General features: G+C 40.6%; 1 protein-coding gene across 1 annotated transcript; it reads right to left on the reverse strand.

Annotated features, from left to right (window-relative positions):
- Positions 1 to 363: 363 nt before the first annotated feature.
- On the reverse strand, positions 364 to 14,715 carry pmm1 (phosphomannomutase 1). Its single transcript, XM_071902010.2, has 8 exons — positions 14,390 to 14,715; positions 12,033 to 12,150; positions 10,257 to 10,333; positions 9,174 to 9,265; positions 8,670 to 8,769; positions 7,662 to 7,737; positions 4,167 to 4,282; positions 364 to 2,498 (listed from the first exon to the last, which is right to left on the reverse strand). The coding sequence occupies exons 1-8, from the start codon at positions 14,471 to 14,473 to the stop codon at positions 2,376 to 2,378; spliced, it is 786 nt and encodes a 261-aa protein (XP_071758111.1). The 5' UTR covers positions 14,474 to 14,715; the 3' UTR covers positions 364 to 2,375.
- Positions 14,716 to 19,957: the final 5,242 nt, after the last annotated feature.

The raw sequence follows: 19,957 nt of genomic DNA on the forward strand, positions 1-19,957 counted from the left end.
GAACGAGTAGTTAGAGACTGTCCCGTAACCAAAAGCTCACAGGTTTGTGCTCTTGAAACAAACTGTAAACTCTTAAATGGTAAAATAATGCACATAGCAGCAAATGTGCTACACTCTTATACATCAACATGGCCAAAAGAGGCCCTGCGGAATTGCATCCATCAAAAGCATATCAAAAAGATTCATTGCCATGAATGGATGTAAAATATTATTTTATTTTAAATTTATTTATTTTAATTATACATTTTATTTTTATTATTACCTTTGCTAAATAAACAAAAAATAACTGTTTACACTGTTATGAGGTCAAAGCTCCATTTGATACAATGGTAAACAGTAAAACAAGACACCAGAAAACTGTGGTCAGTAAAATTATATCAAAAAAGATTTATTACAATGAATGGACACAAAATACAACTATTTTTATCCATACATGATTCAAAGACAACATGATTATTCACACAATTATCATCAGTGACACATTATTATAATGGTCGATCTACTGTGCAGTAAGTCCACATGTTCTCTGTGGGTTCTTGAGGGTTGATGTTCTTCAGGGTTTAAGGAGTGTTACAGCTTCACATAATATTGCTACTGGTGTATCTGACTAGTGACAACCTGCAAACCAAGGATTTATAATAATAAGCTAGTCAAGGATGTGCTAATTTCTCCTAACCAACATTATGAAAAGACATGATATAACATAACTTGTATCACTGTGGAACTTCAGTTTCTAATTTTTAACAAGTTATTTAAAAACCTGAATAGAATTTGCAAATGTTAAAATCCATGGGGTCACCAGTATACTGCATGTGGACCATGACATAGCTCTTAAAAACATTTTTTTCAAAACAGTTGTTATATTGACTGATAACAGCTTGTACAGTGACTTGGTCACAATAACATCATTCATCAGTTAAGATGAATTCATTCCCATTACATAATACTGGCTTCAGAAAAACTGCCCTACTGCTGGCCTCTTTGTCAATACTGTTAAACACCTACATCTTCTAGAACAGATGGCCGACTCCATACGGCTCCAAAAAGAACTGGGAGAAAAACGGTGGGAAAAATGGTGTGTTTATTTAGCCAATGAGACAGATCTTTCATAATTATTGTATGTATCATGTGCGATATTTTATTTTAAATTAGGCAAATTTGCCTTGATTTACTGATCGCCCCATGACCTCATATTTGTTTGCTTTTTTAGTTTTTGTTTCTTGTTTGCTTTTTGCTTGCTATCCTTATAATGTGAAAAATGTTCATAAATAAAAAGTAAAAAAAAAAAAAAAATTCATTCCAGAATTAATTCCATCAGTAATGAGCTTTGTATTAAATATGAATCTAATAAATCTTCACTTCAATGCACTGTTTTCGTTTTCAGGTCTTTTGCTTCTTCTTCTTCTTCTTCTGCGAAACAAGCAGGACGAGCTAGATTCCTCTTTCATTTCTAGCAGCTATCACCAACTTTGCAAGGTTAAAATACATATTCTAGGGGATCACAGCATAAACTATAAAAAAAATGATCCAGTCCATGAATCCAGTTCAGAGCGGTTTGGAGAAATGAAAATAGCTGGAATGATTCATAGGTCATCAACTTCATAGAAGGAAAGGCCAAGATCTTCCTTTACGCTTCATTAATCTCATTTCCAACATGGACACAAAGCAAACAGCACATGGTTCTTCTGTTGTGTTTGATATCACTCTTTCTCTTACTCTGTTCATCTCTCCTTTAGCAGTGTTCAGCATCAGTTTAGACCAACTATTGGTATAAAACTAAGCCAACATTAGTGCAAAAGCAAAAGCAGGTATATCATTCTATACTCAAAGTAATCTGCAGTATTAACTTTCAACGTTGCAGAATATCTTATACTGGGGCCCACTTAAGTTTTTGGTTAATTTCATTTTATACATACATATCTAAACAAGCTACAAACATCTTCTGGCACAGTATTAAAACCTCAGCTCTAGGGAAATAAACATTAGCACATTTCTTAACATTCCCTCAGCTACTGTCCCTTTAAAAAAGCAATGGGATCTATCTGTTTAATAATAACTGGCTTTGCCTGTAATCACATCCCACAGTACATTCCACGGCATTTGGCCAAATGCGATACCGCAGTGATCCCGCTGCTGTTCGTTCCCATTTACAATAATCATATTAACATGGACACTGGATACATTAGCTTGGAGGAACTCAGTAGTGGCGTAGTGGCGTCTTTTCAATAGTTCATAATCAGCCTCGACTCTCTTTTCCTCCGCCGCTGCTCCTCTAGGTGCTGGTTGTAGTACCTGCCATGGCCACAGGTGGGAGTTCAGAGGGGGGGCAAGAGGAGGGAGGGGGAGGGGGTGCTGCACTCGGTCAGCCCGGGACATCAGGACTCGTTGGGTGGAGCGTCGAAGAAAAGCTCTCGGCAGAGCCTGGCTGTGTCGGCGGGAGAGTAGACTGTGAAGCCGATCGTCCGCGGGTCGTTGAAGATTTCGTAGTCGTTTCCTCCCTAGAGTGACAGACTGCATGATTAAAATGATGAACCAGACTGATCACTTTTACTGCTTGTTATGTACAAACATGACTGCAGCTTGCTGTGTGCACCGACTGCAGTGAATGGATGTTTTAACCCCCATGACACCGTCCCTCATTATCTTTCTCTCCTTTTACCTTTCTCTCCCTGTGAAAGAACTGAGAACAAAAAACACCCGCCCACTGATCGACATTCTTTCAGTTAGAGGTCAGCTCCTCTAATCTAAAAGCACGACCTTTGAACTTTAATCTTTAACCTCTCAGCCGGGCCAAACAGTCTGCAGCCTCTGTCTTATCTCTGTGTTACTGAACACTTTGGCGTGGCTTCTGTTGCAATCTTAGCAACACAAGGGCCATTTCTATCCATATCTCTCTCTCCTGTAATGCTCACAGGAGAAACTATGTAGTGAAGTGAGCTGTTAGAGCCAGCAGAGACTGTATTTGAATTGCATACATTTGAATTTGTGAAGCTCATATTGAACCACTGGATAAAAAAAAAAAAATCTGTTTAATAAATGTATTGAAAAAAAGTTGTAAGACAAAATTTGAAATTGAATGCACTGGCTGAAACTGAATGTGATCACAATTGAATTGAACTTTTAACTATTATTTCAAATTCCATTTTCTCAATTCAAATTCAGTTTCAACGCTGTCTTTGTGCATGGAGTTCTTTTTTACTTGATGTGCTTTAACCAACTCCCTTTGCACCTGCAGCAAAGTATTTAAAGGTGAGCAGATGTCCTGGCTGAGCCTGAATTCATTTATTCTAAATATTCCTTTTCTTAAAAAATTCAACAGTTCAATATGAGCATGACAAATTCCAATTTATGTAAATCACATTTCTGCAGGCACTGGTCTCTTTTCATATACTTGCCCTTCAAGTTTTTCTCGCAAACTTAATTACCGTATTTCCTCTAATAGTGGCCTGTAGTCAATTAAAAGCCGGGTCTCCGATAATGGCCGGGGCCGTCGTCGACACGAACAAATAAAGGCCGGCCTCAAATACAGGCCGGGGGAAAAAACAAAGGAAACAAGACTAGGTCAAAACCTAGTAACGTTATATGGCTGCACCGTGTCCGTCTCCTCCCTCCGCCGCTGCCTCTCCACCGCGCCCACGGCCCGCATTGATCCTCCCGATCCAAGCCCCGGACCCCCACCGAAATCTCGGCAGGATCACCGGGAACACATCGGCGCCCAGGTTCAGTTAGCTTCAGTTAGCTTCAGCTTACATGCAAACAACGGTGGATACTGGTAAACTCCTGGTGCCTGTTTGTAACTGTAGTTTGTAGTAACATACAAGTGCCACAAGACGGCTTGGCCGGCAGAAGTCTCTGGAGCATGCCGTCGTCGATTACCGCAATTATCGTAACGCATTGCAGTAACAAAACACGTCTACCTAACGTACCCCAACAGAAGCAGGTCAGAAAACAAGGAGGCTTCGTACTAAAATATGAGCAAATATACTTATCAAACAGAGGGAATTAGAAATAAAGGCCTGTCTCTAATATAAGCCTGCTTCCAATAAAGGCCTGGTACCCTCTGCAGTTGAGGTAAATAAAGGCCCGGGCCACTATTAGAGGAAATACGGTATTCTAAATGGAAACTACTGTCCATATCTGTATTTCATTTTCCTCTCTGAACTTACAGATGAGGTCTCGTTGCCGAAGAAGTAGATGGTGTCCAGGCCTTCGCTCTCCAGCAGCTCCAGACACAGTCTCTTGTCCCAGCCCTCCGGGAAGATGTCGAAACTGATGAGGCCGCCTGGGAAAAGAGGGATGGAGTGGTAGATTGACAGAGATAGGGAGAAGTTCACTTCAATTCATCTTAATTATATACTATACTTGAGTATTTCCTCAACAGAAGTAATTTTCATTGATAAAATGTCTTACAAAACATCAGTAAGGGTATTTGCTATTTTTTGCAAGAGGGGGCATCCAAGACATCCAAGAGCAGATAAAACAGTGTGAAAGTTGTATTTACAGTGCAGCACTTATTAACCAGGATACCCAATATTCCGTGTTTACACAGGACAACTCCCATAGCTGTGCTCAGTTCTGCAGGACAAACTTTATTTACACTCTGGGCAGCGGCTGTGGCTGCTGGCGGTGGCATTTAGCTCTTTGTCCAGCAGGGACAGACTGTTTGTGGTGACAATTCAGACCCTTGGCAGGCATCCATGTCATGGAAACAGCCACACTGCACTATCAAAAAAAGATGTGTCGTTTTAACACACTTGATATATGTATGTCTTATTTTTCGACACAAAAAATGCTAATAATAACATATTTTGTGTCAATATGTGTTGTTAAAAACATATGTTGAGTTGGAAGCAAATACAAATGTATGTTGTCCCCACACCAGATGAATAAATCTGGTGACACATTCTTTTTAAGAGTGCAACAGCATGAACGTGCCTCCTTGGTTTTCCTCTTATCGCTCTGTCTCTTTTCTTCTCTGCTCTTGTTGTTTTTCTTTACTCTGCCCAATAGTTTAATATTTGATCATGCCATGCATTTCTTGCATTCTACGATTTCAGAAATAAATGTGTAACCAGCTGATTATGGCTGCAACTCAGAGAAAAGATAATTAAGGCAACATTATGTTTTGTATAGTCTTATATTTACGCTATGCAACTCTGATATCACTGGTTCACCCGCTGTATTAGATACAGACACAATACAGACTGGTTTATCCCTTAAAAAGTCAGCAAAATGACTGTCATTGCTGTATGTCAAAAGAACACAATGCCCTTTGAACCATGAAATGTGACTGAAAAGTCTCCTGCAAAGCTTGCTGCAAGGCGGCCGTTTAAATTTCCCCTGGAGCCCTTCCCCCTTCCACTTCCATTCTTTTCACTGCCATTATGACTTAGCTGAGGATTTAAAGAGCCAATCACAAAAGGCAACAGCTGTGGAGGACTCGGCCAATCGGAGGGTGTGTTTCCCTGACACACCTCCACACACACACCTCCTTCACAAACACCTTCTTCACAAACACCTTCAACCACATCCAACCCTTCCCCCAGTTTGCCATTTTCACCCCTGTCTCCTGCCTGGATAGACAGCTGACAACGCATAAGTGTGAATGTGTGTGTGTATTTAACCCTCCTTCAGTCTGCTGCTAAACCCCAAGGGCCATTGCTGTAAATAAATGTTAATAAATTATGCAACTTGCTAAATAAGGGTGAGTAAGCACTGTGGTTAATCTTAGCCAAAAGGCAGAAAAAGCCTAATACTTAACTGAAAAGCTCTAAAGGGTACGCATATGAAAATGGAAAAATATACACAATTAGATAAGATGAAACGTTAATGATCCCTATATGGAAATTAGGTAATTGAGGGAAATACACTGAATGCACAAAATATTAGGGACATCTTCCTGATATTGAGTTGCAGCCCCTTCTGCACAATCCACATCTCAAAACTCAAAATCTCAAAAACCCTTCTCTAACTCGTCTGCTTCTCTTAATCTACGTCTCCTTTGTGATTGGTAGAGATTTAAAGGGAAAATAATAAGGGATAATGGCTAGATTCACCTCATCAGTGTACCTCATGAAAAGGTGTTCCTAATGTTTTGTACATTCAGTGTAGACTGGCTGGAAGACGAAACGCAGGTTTATGTAACACGTATCGCAGTGATCAGCAGTATCAGCTAACAAGGGCAGCCCTGCAGAAGCAGATACAGGCTGTGGAAGGCAAACAAATACATCTTATCCTCCGTACACAGCCGTGCTCATTGGCTGTGTTCCTCAGTGTCAGAGGCGACAGTGCAAACAGTAAAAATCACGCAACCGGCTCCGCTGTCACAAATGCTCACAATTGCTTTCCGCCTCAGCAAACTGAGTGTGTGTGTGTGTGTGTTTTGTTCCAAAATGAGATATCCACCACCTACTCTGACAAAATGAACACCACAAATTAAAACAAATGAGGGAATTTATTAAAGCACAGTAAGTAACATAAGCACTTTGGCCTAGGCTTTCTATATTTTACACATACTGAATGATGAACTTCAGGTAAATTTCATATTTCCTCTTCATATGTATGTGTGTGTGTGCATCAGTGTGTGTCTGTGCATCTGTGAACTAATACCGGAGGTCACCACCATACTCAATAACACTTTCCCTTCTGCTCCGAGCCTGGAGGCATCAGCAGGGAGAGTCATGAGGGAAAACAAGCCTGCCTGCCTGTCTGGTCTGCAGCTGTTTGTTTGTCTGAGCGGTGCGCAGCTTTACAAGTCATTAACTGGACTTCACACCTCGCTGAGCATGTACGCAAACACCAAGTATCTGATTAACCAGAGAAAAACATCTCATCCCTCGCTCCCATGGTGCCAGAGGGAGAGAGAAGTGTGTGTATATGTGTGACATAGAATAGAGTATCTGCTGCAAACAGTGACACGCTGAGTTCTGATCAGGGTGTGTTTCCTTATAAAATGCTACGCGATAATACAGGAATAATACCTAAGAGGGCGTTGTTTACTGTGATTATGGGTAGGACAGTGATGCGGTTGGGTCCGAGTCACAGTTGAGTACCGCTGGTGTCACAAAAGTGTCTGTAATCACAGTAAAGAACGTCCATCAGCCGTTCCTGTAACAGCTGCCACCGCATCTGTGCTGGCAAAAACATTCTTCAAAGCAGTGCACGAACATAAGAACAGAAAAGCAAGAGAGATCGTTAACTCGCTCCCTGCTTACCACAGGAGACAGTACAGCAGCCATTTCCATTCTTCATGGGAAGCATCAGCATAGTTGGGATGCTTTTTGAGCAGATTGCCTGGCTGAAACTACCGTGATTGATATGACACAGAATAACGTTTAGTGGCCAACGGAAAAAGACTCTGTCCAGAAGAAATGTGGGAAAAACAAGTCGCAATAGATGTCAGAAATGTGCACAGGCTGTGTTGAAACGGATCCCGCTGTGCGCCAGTGACACAGATTTCACTCTACTGAGAAAGAACCCATCTGCCAGTAAGCTAGTCTGGCTAAAGTGCCACTATATCATGTGTTTTGTAGCAGCGTGGGGCGTGAACCGACTACAAATTTACACACGCACTCGGGTGAACTAATTCTGTCCTTTCTTCCTGGAAACTCCCTCACATGTGTGTGTGTGCCAGCTGGCTCTGGTGCATCAGACTGTCTCACCTCTAGTGAACCGTAGTCCCTTCCCAGCAAACTCCTCTTGCAGGGCCGCAACAAATTTCTCCCTGATCTTCTCTCTCTGCGGGGAAAGGAAGAAAGGAGTCAGACTCTGCTTGATAAATTCTCTGTTACTGATGGATCCTTATCCTTGATGGTAATGTTGTGCTATTATCTGCTCTGTTGTCCATTCATTTTAATTTGTATAATTTTCCTGTACACATCGGGCTACAATAACCGGATGATTTTGTCAGTATGTGGATAAAGGATGTGGACTAAAGAAGCAGAGGATGCAGTTGCAAGGAAAAGCGTGCAGGAGCTGAAGGGTTAAACCTCTCTCCATCCTCCACCGGCTTCCTCCATATCGCACGGCTCTGTGAACCATCAATGGACCGCCTGTTAAGCTGTCTTGAAAGCTCAACATTGTTTTGACTTTTACCCCCCCTCACCCTCCTCAGACAGGCAGCATCATTCACTAGCCAGCTAATCTAAATGTGTCAAGGCTGAGTGTGTGAGTGCAGGTATTGGTGCCTTCAAGAGGTGTTGTGTTTACTGTGTCAGTTTCAACTGTCCACACACCTGTGCTTCTCTCTGCCACCCACGATAGCCTACACACGCATGCACCTGAAAAACATCAACACCTAATGTGCATCCTTTCCTCTTTGCTATGTTGCTGAAGCGCAAAATAGTTCTGTATTTCTTTGGTGTGACAAAAGAAGCACAATCAGTAGTGTGTTTGAGGCGTCCGTATATGTGGCATTTACGACCAAAACCACTTGAACGCATAGCAAGTCGTACTTTCGACCTCCGAACCTGTAAGTAGGAACTACCGAGGTGCACCTGAAGGCAGCATGGGCTACTCCCATTATAGATGTTTGGTTGAATTAGGCCAACCAGACCTCCAGAAGGCTCAACAGTGAAAGAATGAAATAGATAAATAGATATAGCAAACAGTGTTTTTCATTTAAGTGAACGAATGGCGATTTGATCACCAACTTCCTTCTCTTCCTTTACCTTGTCTATTTCGGAGAATTCGATGCGCTCCTCCAGTGTGCAGCTCCGCCCGATGGGAGAAATGTTGATCATTCCATTGCGGAACTCAATGAATGTTCCCCTGCAGGGAGAACAAAAGACTTAACGGGTGGTTTTACCGGCGTACCAGGTCTGCTGGCTGACACAAACAATAATTACACAGTTCTGCTGCCTCAACACGTCAAAGCTGAGTAATACCTGGAGGATAAACTGACACTGATTCAGCAGTCCTGTCTGTCAGGCCCCATAACTATGATGGGCATGTTAAGAGGTCATGGGCCTGCCGGGGGCCTCAGACAGGAGATCTACATGTGCAGCTGGAAACAGGTCAAAGGTGTGTGTGTCTGTGTCTGTAAGCACGTGAGTACAGGAGGGTGTGCGTGTTTCTGTATGTTTTAGGGCATGCGTGTGTCTATGAGTGAGTAAGGGGTGTGTGTGTGTGTGTGTGTGTGTGTGTGTGTCTTGTGAGTTGGGTTCCAGCCACACCTTTTCTTGGGCAGCTTAATGAGCCCCATGTAGCTGAGGCAGAAGTTGATCAGGTCCTGCAGCAGCTCCTCTCCTATCTGGTTCTGAATGGCCTGCCAGGGGAAAAAACACATAAGTACAGACTTCCACTGTCCCACTGCTTGCTTGTGGTTTCGTAAGTGACAGCTAGTAAACAAAAATTAAAAGCCTCTTGTAAAAGTGCAAATATCAGCCAGGGTTGTGACTTGTGACCATAATATCCAATGTTTTCCTAGATATGTATTTCCAATTGTAAACATAAAAAAACAATGAAGATTTTTCCTCAGATGTTGACATGAGAACTTCTTTCTAAATACTACAAGAGGATTGTGGGATTTATGTGAACAACTACAGCATAGGTGTGAATATTGAGAGTTAAAAATAGTTTTTCTTAGCAGTATGTACTACTGCTATTGCCTATTGTTTACTGCTAAGTAAGCAATAGCCCTGATTGTAGAAAATGATTTCCTCAACTGTGATGAAGTCTGACCTGAACTTGCCTCTTGATGCCCATGGTGCTGTGGCACCATGGGAAAAATGAAATGGTGCAACTGACCATACAGTTTGCTCTCGTTTTTTTGTATTTTGTCTCACTTTCCCTACTTTGTGAGTATCTCAGTTTGGTCTAAGCATGTATTATTTATGTTCAGTAAGGTTCATGCTCATTGAAATTGACTAAAAACATTAAAAAACAAGAGGGACTTCAGCTGCCTAACGTCCCGCCATAATCACCATGGCGTGTTAAACATAACCAGTTATGCTAATGAGATCATTCATTGAGTTAATGAACGCATTAATTAGCAAATATTTCTGAGTCAACATACTTGTCTTCACATAACACATGGGCGGTATTAATATGAACTCTGTATCTTAAAATATTAAGGAGTTATAGTAGTTTCAAGAAAATCAGTTTTTCCTCATTAATATGCAAATCTATGCAGGATCTAATCAGATCATCTGCTCTGTAGGGGGAACCTGTGGTGTGAGTATGAACTTACTGCCATGTGTTGTTCCTGAGTTCTTGTGCTCCACCATAACCACATAATGAATACATAAAACACTTACATGTTTTGACAGGAGCTTGCCATCTTTGTACTGCACCGTGCCGTTCTCAGCAAATACATAGTCAAACTTCTGTATCACTGCAAGAGAGAGAACGGGGGAAGTTGGCAACATGGACAGAAACAGACCTTCCCTGCTTATCTGGTGCTCTAGGTACTACAGACTCGAAAATAACACAGAGCAAAATTAAAAGTAATCAAACTATTCTTCCACTTTGGTCTGAATACAGCAGATGACAACAGAACAACCTCCTGCTGACCTGCTATATTTACCTCAGAGGGATTATACCCGGTAGCAGATTACCGTGCATGTAATGCTATCTGGAAAAGTCAAGTTTAATCGTCTGACCTTCCCACTCACTTTGGCCTGCATGTTCTCTGAACTGCTCTATGGGCCGACAACACTGGACTTATGCACAGTAACACTTACATCTAAATACAAAGCTGCTCAGAAAGCAATAATAATTGTTTGTGCAATGGATTCTACTTAACTTTGACCAATGGAAAAGCTGCTCTGATCACTTTCATGTCAGTATTGTTAGTTATTCTCACATACAGCAGTCACATAGCAAATAGCACAATCCAAATGCAATTGACAGTATACTGAGGGGCATGTAGCAGCTAATGATGTAATAACAGCTGGATAATGTAATATCTTATTAAAATGTAATAAAATGTCACTCTAAATTGGTTTAAAATGTAATAAAATCGGTTACTGTAATAAATTGCTGGATATTATAAAATACATTAAACTGTGATTATTACTTCATAAGGGATGTAACATATTTTAACTGTAGTATCTTACCCTAATGAAGTAATAATCACTGGTTAATGTAATAATGTGATGTTATTATTACATAAACAGGTTTAATTACACTTTCAACCCATTTAGAGTGAGATTTTATTACATTTTGACAAGTTCTTACATTATCCAGCAGTTATTACAGTATCAGTTGCTGCAGCGTGTATCACTTAGTGTGGAGAATTAAATGGGGATTAATTCTGCTATATTTACTCAGTCTGCTACGCAAATCTGTTGTGTCACACTTAGCACCCTTGGCAATGCTGGCAAACCACACGGCTCACCTTTGGCACAACATCTTTAACTGCATGCCAGCTATGGCCGAATATTGCCTGATACGTGAGAGAGCTGTGGTTTCCAGCCAGCCTCTCCAGTTGTGTGCCAACAAGTTGACAGTGTGAGGGTCAGTGTGCCGGTGTGTTTTTGGCAGCAGGTTGGTGTATGGCAGGCAGGAGAGTAAACTAAACAAGACCGCAGTCGTCAGTTATGACGCAGGTGACTGTGTTTAGTATGTTCATGATTTATAGACGGAGGTGAACTGTGGGTCCTAAAGCGCTGTTGGGAAATCATATTAAGACAATGACACATTGACGTCATGATGAGTGAAAATGAGACAGTCATCATGAGACAATCATCCAGGAAAGGGGTGATGATCAGACTGAACTAGTTACAACAGGCTCCTGGGTTTTCTTTGCGTTTTCATCCTCTTTGTGGCTTTCGAATTAAAATTATGCCATGGGGAAGCTCTGTGTATCGCTGGATTAAGGTGCATAACACACACTCAAGACAGAGTTTGAGTCTGCCTCATGACCTACATCCCATATTAATCCCCACCTCTCTCCCATCCTCCCTGTCGCTCTCTGCTGAATGGTGTCCAATTCAGCAGAAACGACATAAAAAAGGTGTTATGTCACGTAATGTAACCCAGTTGGGTGTACAGTATGGAAACGAGGCCGAGGCGGGAAGAGGCTCGCTCACCGTCGTCCCCCTCCCCGAGCTGCTCTGCTATCTTGGAGTAGTCCGATCCTCCCACAATGCCGATCTTCACTTTGCTCCGCAGAGTCTGGAAAAACTCGTCCAGCTGTGGGTCGATTTTCTGCAGACAGGAAACACATACAAGTCTGATTAGAGGCAGAGAGGCTGACAAACAGCTGCTGATAGTCTGATCATCAGGAAGGTTTGTTTCAGCTGTTAGTCGGCAGCTGATGTTACATCTGTGATATACAAGGCTGGAAGTAACTAATTACATTTACTCATGCTATGGTAATTGAGTAGCTTTTTGTGCATTTTTTGTATTTTTTAAGTCAGCAATTTTACTTTTACTTAATTACGTTTTCACTTACGTATTGTACCTTACTACATTTTAAATCACATCCAATACAGAGCACAGATTTTGTGGCTTTCCATAAGCAACAGAAAGTGGACCATCATAAATTGGCCAATTGTAGAGCCATTTAGCCACCAGTTTTACTTTGTTTGTGCACTTTATTTTGTCATTTCTAATTTTTCCGATTAAAAGAATGTAGTTTGAACTCTGTCCTCTCATTCTTTTTAGTTATCACATGGAAAACATCACAGCTAACAATGTTCTCTTTTCTAAAAAGTAGCTCAGTAACTTTTACTCTCAGTACATTTTAAATGAGCTACTTTCTACTTTCACTTCAGTAGATTTTTACGCCGGTACTTCAACTTCTACTTAAGTACACTGCATGTGCCTGTGTGTGTCTAGCAGGGATATGCAAAACAACTAACTGCAGTTACCTTGCGCACATTGGCAAAGAGTTCCCTCCTTCACACATACACACATGCATGAATGAACACACACATCATCAGTAAAAAGCTAAAACTGTATGTTGCACAGTGTAATGACAGCATCATTACACAGAACTAAGAGAAAACAACAGAGATGAATGACATGAAGTGAATGTACAGACAATCACAAAGTCTGTGAGGTATTGGTAGTTTCTTTGTAAGAGCAGAGTTAGTGTCACACACAAGCATGATGGTTATTTGAAACAAGAACAAGAAACTGGAAGAGAGAAACAGGCTTAAATTAATTTGGAACAGCTCCAGTCTCTTTGTCCACGGACATTTTTCTGACGTTTGGGCTGAGAGGAAAACCGCCTGAGCTTCACACAGGGGAAACTGAATTATGTAATATCAGGGCGCTGGGTTTGCTCTGCTCACGTACGCTCCAACAGGAAACACATGCTACTTGCCCACAACACACACACACACACACACACACACACACACGCACACGCACACTTTTTCTATCATCTTTCTTTTTGTCTCTGTCTCTCTCTTTCTCTCTCTCTCTCTCTCTCTCTCTCACACACACACATTATCCAATATGAACCCATTATAGCAGAAGGTATTAATGAGTGATCAGTGATAATTGTAAAAAAAAAAAAAACAATGTCAAAATTGTAAAAAACAAACAAACAAACAAACAAACAAAAAATTGGTGCAAGAGGAGCAGAGTTGTGTAATCCAGATAATGGTGTTATTCCCTAATCCCTAATGGTGTTAAAGAAAAAAAAAGAAAGAGAAATCATTATATGGAAAACAAACATTGACTTTCCTCCCTGAACATTTCATAACAGATACAGGTATTTCTGAGTGATTGGCATTTCCAAGATGTGTGTCAGGTCAGTCTGGGAGCCCTTATGTTCAGTTTCCTCTGGAGACTCTATAATAATAACCACTGATGCTGAACTCATTAAAGCCCATGTGGGACAGTGTCCATGTGTGCTTAGGAAATGTGTCAACAGGACACCGGAGACACCGACAGGGCAAACCTGTTTCAGCAGGGAAGGGGGACAGACTCACTGCAGTAAAGGCGGCTATAAGAGAAGTCCTGGTTTACTTCTACAGGGGGAAGGAGGTGATTTAATATAAAAACACTGGAATGCACCGCCGACAGCATGAATGAATGTAAGAGTAGGAGAGCTCAAGGGGACGCGGTGTGCTTCCACATACTGTAATGCCTGTTTTGTCTGGAGCGTGACATTCATCCAAAGGCAAACATGAAGGTAAAGAAGCGACACACCGACTTAATAGGGGACCAGGAGGTGGAAGATACTAAACTACATCTAGGTCACTGCCTCACTTAATGTGTTATGATGAGTTCACGGCCCGAAAACTGTATTTAAGGTTGCACAAGGACACTGGATCCCTTGCAGGCGCGTCAACAGCAAGTGAGGTTTTTACAACGGCATGGCACAATGAGGAAGATGCAGAGTAAAAGGCAGCTGTTATAAAGGTTTGTAATAACGTTCAATCAAGCAAGCGACCAATCAAACGCGCTGTGGTTTGATGCGGCTCGAGCTCACCTCTCTCGGTGGTGTCAGAGTGCCGTCAACGTCAAACAGGCAGAGGATGTTTCGGTCCGACGAGACGCTCTTCGATTCATCCATTCCTTCTTCCGGATGTGTTTTCTTTTAGTAGATTACACGTTTGTTTGAAAAGTGTTACAAGTCCGCCCTCATGCATACAAACAACAAAAAAACAAACCTTTACATGAGGGAAGAAATGAATCAAGAGTGTATTCTGTGTCAGCTGAAATAAATAGAAGCTTCAAGGTCTTGCAGGTAATAAATTATATTTCCTATATGAGCTGAGAGCTACTTCTTGTCCACGGTTCTGCTGTCTCGGTTTGGCTCGGTTTAAGAATCAGCAGTTCTCTCCTCAGCGTGGTAATGTCTCGGGTTGCTTTTGCAACACTGCAACTCACCGGAGGGCGCTGCAGGCAGCCAATCACAGGCGGGATATGGGCTGTGACGTTGCGAAGTGGGCGGCGACCTGGCACGTAAACACACAGAGCCATGTAGCCCAGTATACGTGCCAGCCATTCCCATCAGCCAGTTGACCTTTTACCTACAAGTGAACTGGAAACTGTGGACAATGCAGACTGCTTTCCATTCAAACACACACAGCAAGGACAGAGGTGATGGAGAGTGCAGTCAGGTGTTATAATGCAGTAATACAGCAGAAAAACAGAAAAGATGTGTGTGATATGAACAGTGTGTATTAGCATGTAAAATATGTAATTCATATTATGGAGAATCTGTTTACTCCTGAAATACATCACTCACGTCTATTCTGTTATCCTTTACAATAAGATATGAGCCTTAAGAGAGCCAGCAGTGCAAATGTTCTCTTTTTTATAGGTGACTGTTTGTTGATGCGTTTCGTAATACAGTATGTTCCATTTATTTTAAAGGGCTTTGTAACTTTTCTAAGAAAACTGTTTATCAGCCCTCTGGTTTTCATTTCATGTAGGAATCCTCTTGAAAATGCATTCAGTAGCCTGTTAGGATTTCTATAGGCTGCAATCACATGCCTCCTACTCTTGATTAAATTACTATCTAATGTCCATAATCCTATCAGTTGTTTAGTTCCAGTGGCAGGCCTGCAGCTGAGAGGGAGAGATGTTGGAAAATGTTCATTGCTGGGGCAAAATGTTGTATGATACAGTAGCCTACATATCAGGTTTGACTGAGATGGGTTTTTGAAGATATTTATATATTTATATATTTGAATATTTTTGCACTGAAGCTGCCAATAGCTGATATTTTTTCCTCATATTATATATTATTATTTCCTAATTATTTCCTATTTCCTAATTTTTCCATTTTCATGCCAAAAAAAATCATAAATATTTATAATTTCCCCCCTGAATTTTACTCTTTGGAAGATAGAAAAAACCTTTGAAATAGCATTTTAGACCATGTGACACTAAAACTCTCCATTGGAACCCAAACTAATGAAATTCTTTGAAGGCAGGGTGACCCACTTTTTTGCAGATTGAGGACACATTTGCAGATGAGGGAACATGTTGAGCACTTCCTCCCCACTAAGCCCTGACATCCACAAGAGGGCAGAACGGAAGAGAGAAACAGGCAGGAGGTTCAGCAACAGGATTCACTCACTGACAGTTGAGACCTTTCAGGAAATGAATGCATTTCCTTACTTTAGTGAGTCAGCTGTGTGAAGATAGTAAGAGATGATAGTGGTGGTGAAAGTTTTAAAATACAGACTGACCAAAACACATCAAATATACTGTCTCAGGCACTAGACACAGTGAGTTGTATCATGTTGTTGTGGCAATGCAGAAGTTCTTCTACCTAATGAAATATGGTCACCGAATTCCCCACCACACTCAATGCTAATGTCAGAATCAATAGCACAAGAGGAAATTCCACTGGGTTTAACATTATTATGTACATATGAGGTCCGCCCACTGTCACACTGCTGTATTGATTGAATTGATGTTCAAGTCTTGTTCACAAGAGGAGGCCAGACAGCATCAATATCAAATGTGCAATATCACTCTGTCAAACATGTCACATGTGAAAACCCACATGTGAATTCAAGGCACATGTGAAAATTTCAATTCATATGTGAAAAATGCTTTTTTTCGCATGTGATTTTTTTCGTAAGTGGCATCTGAATCTTAAAGTGAATTGTTGTTTCCTATTTAGATCTATACACAGAGCAAAAAAGAAAAACATGGCAATTTCAAAGCAACTTGAATTCTTTGATAATGCATGATAAAACAGTGGGCAGAGGTGATTAACCGGGGCAGTATTGCAGCAATTGACAAGCTTAATACTGGCACCATAAATCACTGGTATGTTTTATCTTTTCCGCATTTCACAGCAATCATAAATCAATGCTGCTTGGGCCTGAGGTTCAAAACCGGCGTTAATGTCACAGCAAAAAGCAATATGACTCATTTTGTCTTGAATATGGCATACTGTGTGTGTGTGTGTGTGTGTGTGTGTGTGTGTGTGTTTTGACCCCTTTGGTCAGTATGTCTGAGTTGTTGGATTTGCCCTCAATACTTTGAAAGCCATGGAGTTTGGCTTTATCAGGGTCATTTTAGTACACAGCCTATTAATAAGCTACTAATCGATATGGACAAATTGTATAAGGAAGGAGGTAGCAGAGGGCAACTACTGACTAATCATAAACAGACTAATCATTAGCTGTTTAAATTACAAACATGTCTCGCTGTCTGACTTTGACCTCGTTCCCCATGTTCCCTTTCTGCACTGAAGAAACTCTGACTCATTCTTACAGTCTGTAAAGGATTTCAAACAAAACTCAACTCCCAATCAGCTACATTTTTGAGTTAACAGTTATGAGTTCATTGATTATCGAAGAGTCCCACAGTCCAGATCCCACAGTAATTCAAATTCTATTTTTGCTGAAATGTTTTCAGACAATATGAATGTAAACAACGAAGCCTCAAAATACTTTCAAAGCTTGTGTTTGCTGCCACATGTTACCAGTCATTGCATCACCAGCTCAGTCAGACAAACTGGGACTGGAAAAACAAAACAAAACAGAGTCCTGAATCCAGAGAAGTAAACAAAGCCAGCGGTGAGGAGAAACTGGTGTCACTGTTATCATCCAGTTCCACATTGGGAATTTTAACAGGATAAACAGCTTCAGCTTTAGCCGAGGGCAGATTCATGATGCAAGAGACCCTGACTTGGTTTTTATATTAATGCTTAATATTTCCTTTGCGGGGTAGTGAGACAACAGGGAATGAGGAGAGCTTGGACAGACGGGCAGCGAGTCTATATGATGTGTTATTGCCTGTAAGGGAGCATGTTCAAAGCAGGATGCATCCTGGAGGATATAAGGCTTTACAGCTTTGATGTAAGGGGAACATACAGCGTTAACAGCGTACAGTTCTGAAGTTATGGGCATTATGGAGTTTACAAGACCATTTGTGGAAGAGAGAGATGTATTTGTTCATGAGTACCACACAGTCTGCAGGCGTCCGTGTGTGTGTGTGTGTGTGTGTGTGTATAGATGTGTGTGAGAGAGTGAGAGATGAGTGTTAGGTTGCTAAGAAATGGATTGTGTGGATTTTGTGTCACTTTGCTATAGCAGATTATTTAGGATACTGCCGTTACATCACACAAAGGTTAAACACAAAGAGCTACAGTTTGATGGGCATTGTAGTCTTTAGAAATAATAATAATAATAATAATAATGACATGAATAATAATAATCATCATCATAAAAACTTTATTTATATAGCATTTATCAAAACAGAGTTACAGTGTATAAAAAGTGAATAAAAGAAAAGTTATAATAGTAGGAAAAGGATACATGACAAAGTAAAATAAACAATACAAGTACATTCCCAGAAAAACAAGTTAAGTAAAAGCAAGTCTAAAAAGTGAATAAAGAGAGTATATACAGAATAATAGTAGAGTATGATAAGAGTTCATAAAAATCTGTCAATAATACATTAGGCAAGAATAAATAAGGATGAAGAATTAAGAATCTTAGAGTTGTTACAGAAAGCAAGCTTATAAAAAGACTATATCTGTGTGTGTGTGTGTGTGTATGTGTACATGCGTGCCTGTGTGTGTGGGTGCTTTGCAAGAGTAGGTGAAGACTTCCATCAAAATAGCCTCCTTATCTATGTTTCTGCCCAGTGGAAAGTGTTCAGTGGGACCCGTTTTCTCAGAATAACAATAACAAACACTGCTACCAGCATCACATCTTACTGCTCAGCTGTGATTAAATAGCTGTGATGAGACAATAAAACAGAGAGTCTTGTTCCTTCTGACACATTACTGTTTCCTCCCCCCTGATAATAACCCAGGGTGTGCTGAGACGGAAGGCCTCTTAGCATGAAGCTGTGACGGGACTAAATCACTGGATGTCCCAAGCCAACCGTGCTATTATGGTGTCAGATGTGTGTGTTTGTTTAAGGTGTTTACGACCCTGCAAGATGGCAGCCGGGCAGGAAGCTGCGGGCTGCAGGTTCTGTGAATCCAGAGCAACATGGAGAAAAATAAAGGTGCTGAAAATGGTTCCATTTCTGCACTTCTTTGCTTAGACACCTGCATTGTGTTTTTGTTTATCTGCCCTTCTATAGCTTCATTTGCATTTGCACAATATATTTGGGTTTGGGTTTGGTTGTTTTCCACATTCATGAGATCACCCACCATCCAATAATTAAGAATTAAGAAGATTTTAAAAGGTTCTTGAAAGGTTCTTTGTGGAACCAGAAATGGTTCTTCTACGGCATCACTCCGAAGAACCATTTTCGGTTCCAGTTCGCACCTTTATTTTTCTGTGTGAACGAACCAAATACATACTTTTTGTTTGTTTTATGTGGTGGTATCAGAGTGTTATATTGTAATAGTGGGTTTTGGTGTTAATTATAGGTTCGTTACAGGACACAAAACAGCAGTCAGGATGATGGACATCAGCTTTTTTTTTTTTTTTTTTTTGATGAGGAAAAAAACAGGGTTGAACGCTACCACCAAGCATCTTTTTTCCTCTGTAATTTTCTCCCTCCCTGCCTCATTTGAGGAGATTAAAAAGTATTTTTTTTTTTAACAAATCTGTGACCTTATACCAAACATTCACATAAAACAATCATCCTTCAAATATAAATGTCATGGATATAAATCTCATTTTACAATATATGATATATATGATATATGATATGAGAAATTTTCAGATATTGATGATCTTTTACCCGCACACTCACAGTGAACCTGCATTAGGCAACACCTGAACACAATGTTATTATTGTTTTTCTTCTGATTAATAGGGAAGCAAAGAGCATATTAGTATGAGAATGATAATGGAGCAATAAAAGTGATTCAAGTGGGGAGGGATTGATAGTGAAACAATCAATAGACCGAGTTCTCTTCTTACCATGCAATTAATAAAAAATTATTATGAGGTTAAAGTATATTTTGATTTGAGGGTATTTTGAGCCAGTGGATAAGCAATTAAAGAACTACATTTCAACATGTCAAAAGTATTAATAAGTGGAAAAAGTAATTTTAGTGGCCTTCTTGCATCTAAATGAATAAGAATACAACTCCAAGCTCAGTTTACATGCTTGCCTTCTGCCC

This window comes from Centroberyx gerrardi, chromosome 7 (genome assembly GCF_048128805.1).
Source record: "Centroberyx gerrardi isolate f3 chromosome 7, fCenGer3.hap1.cur.20231027, whole genome shotgun sequence".
Classification (NCBI taxonomy): domain Eukaryota; kingdom Metazoa; phylum Chordata; class Actinopteri; order Beryciformes; family Berycidae; genus Centroberyx; species Centroberyx gerrardi.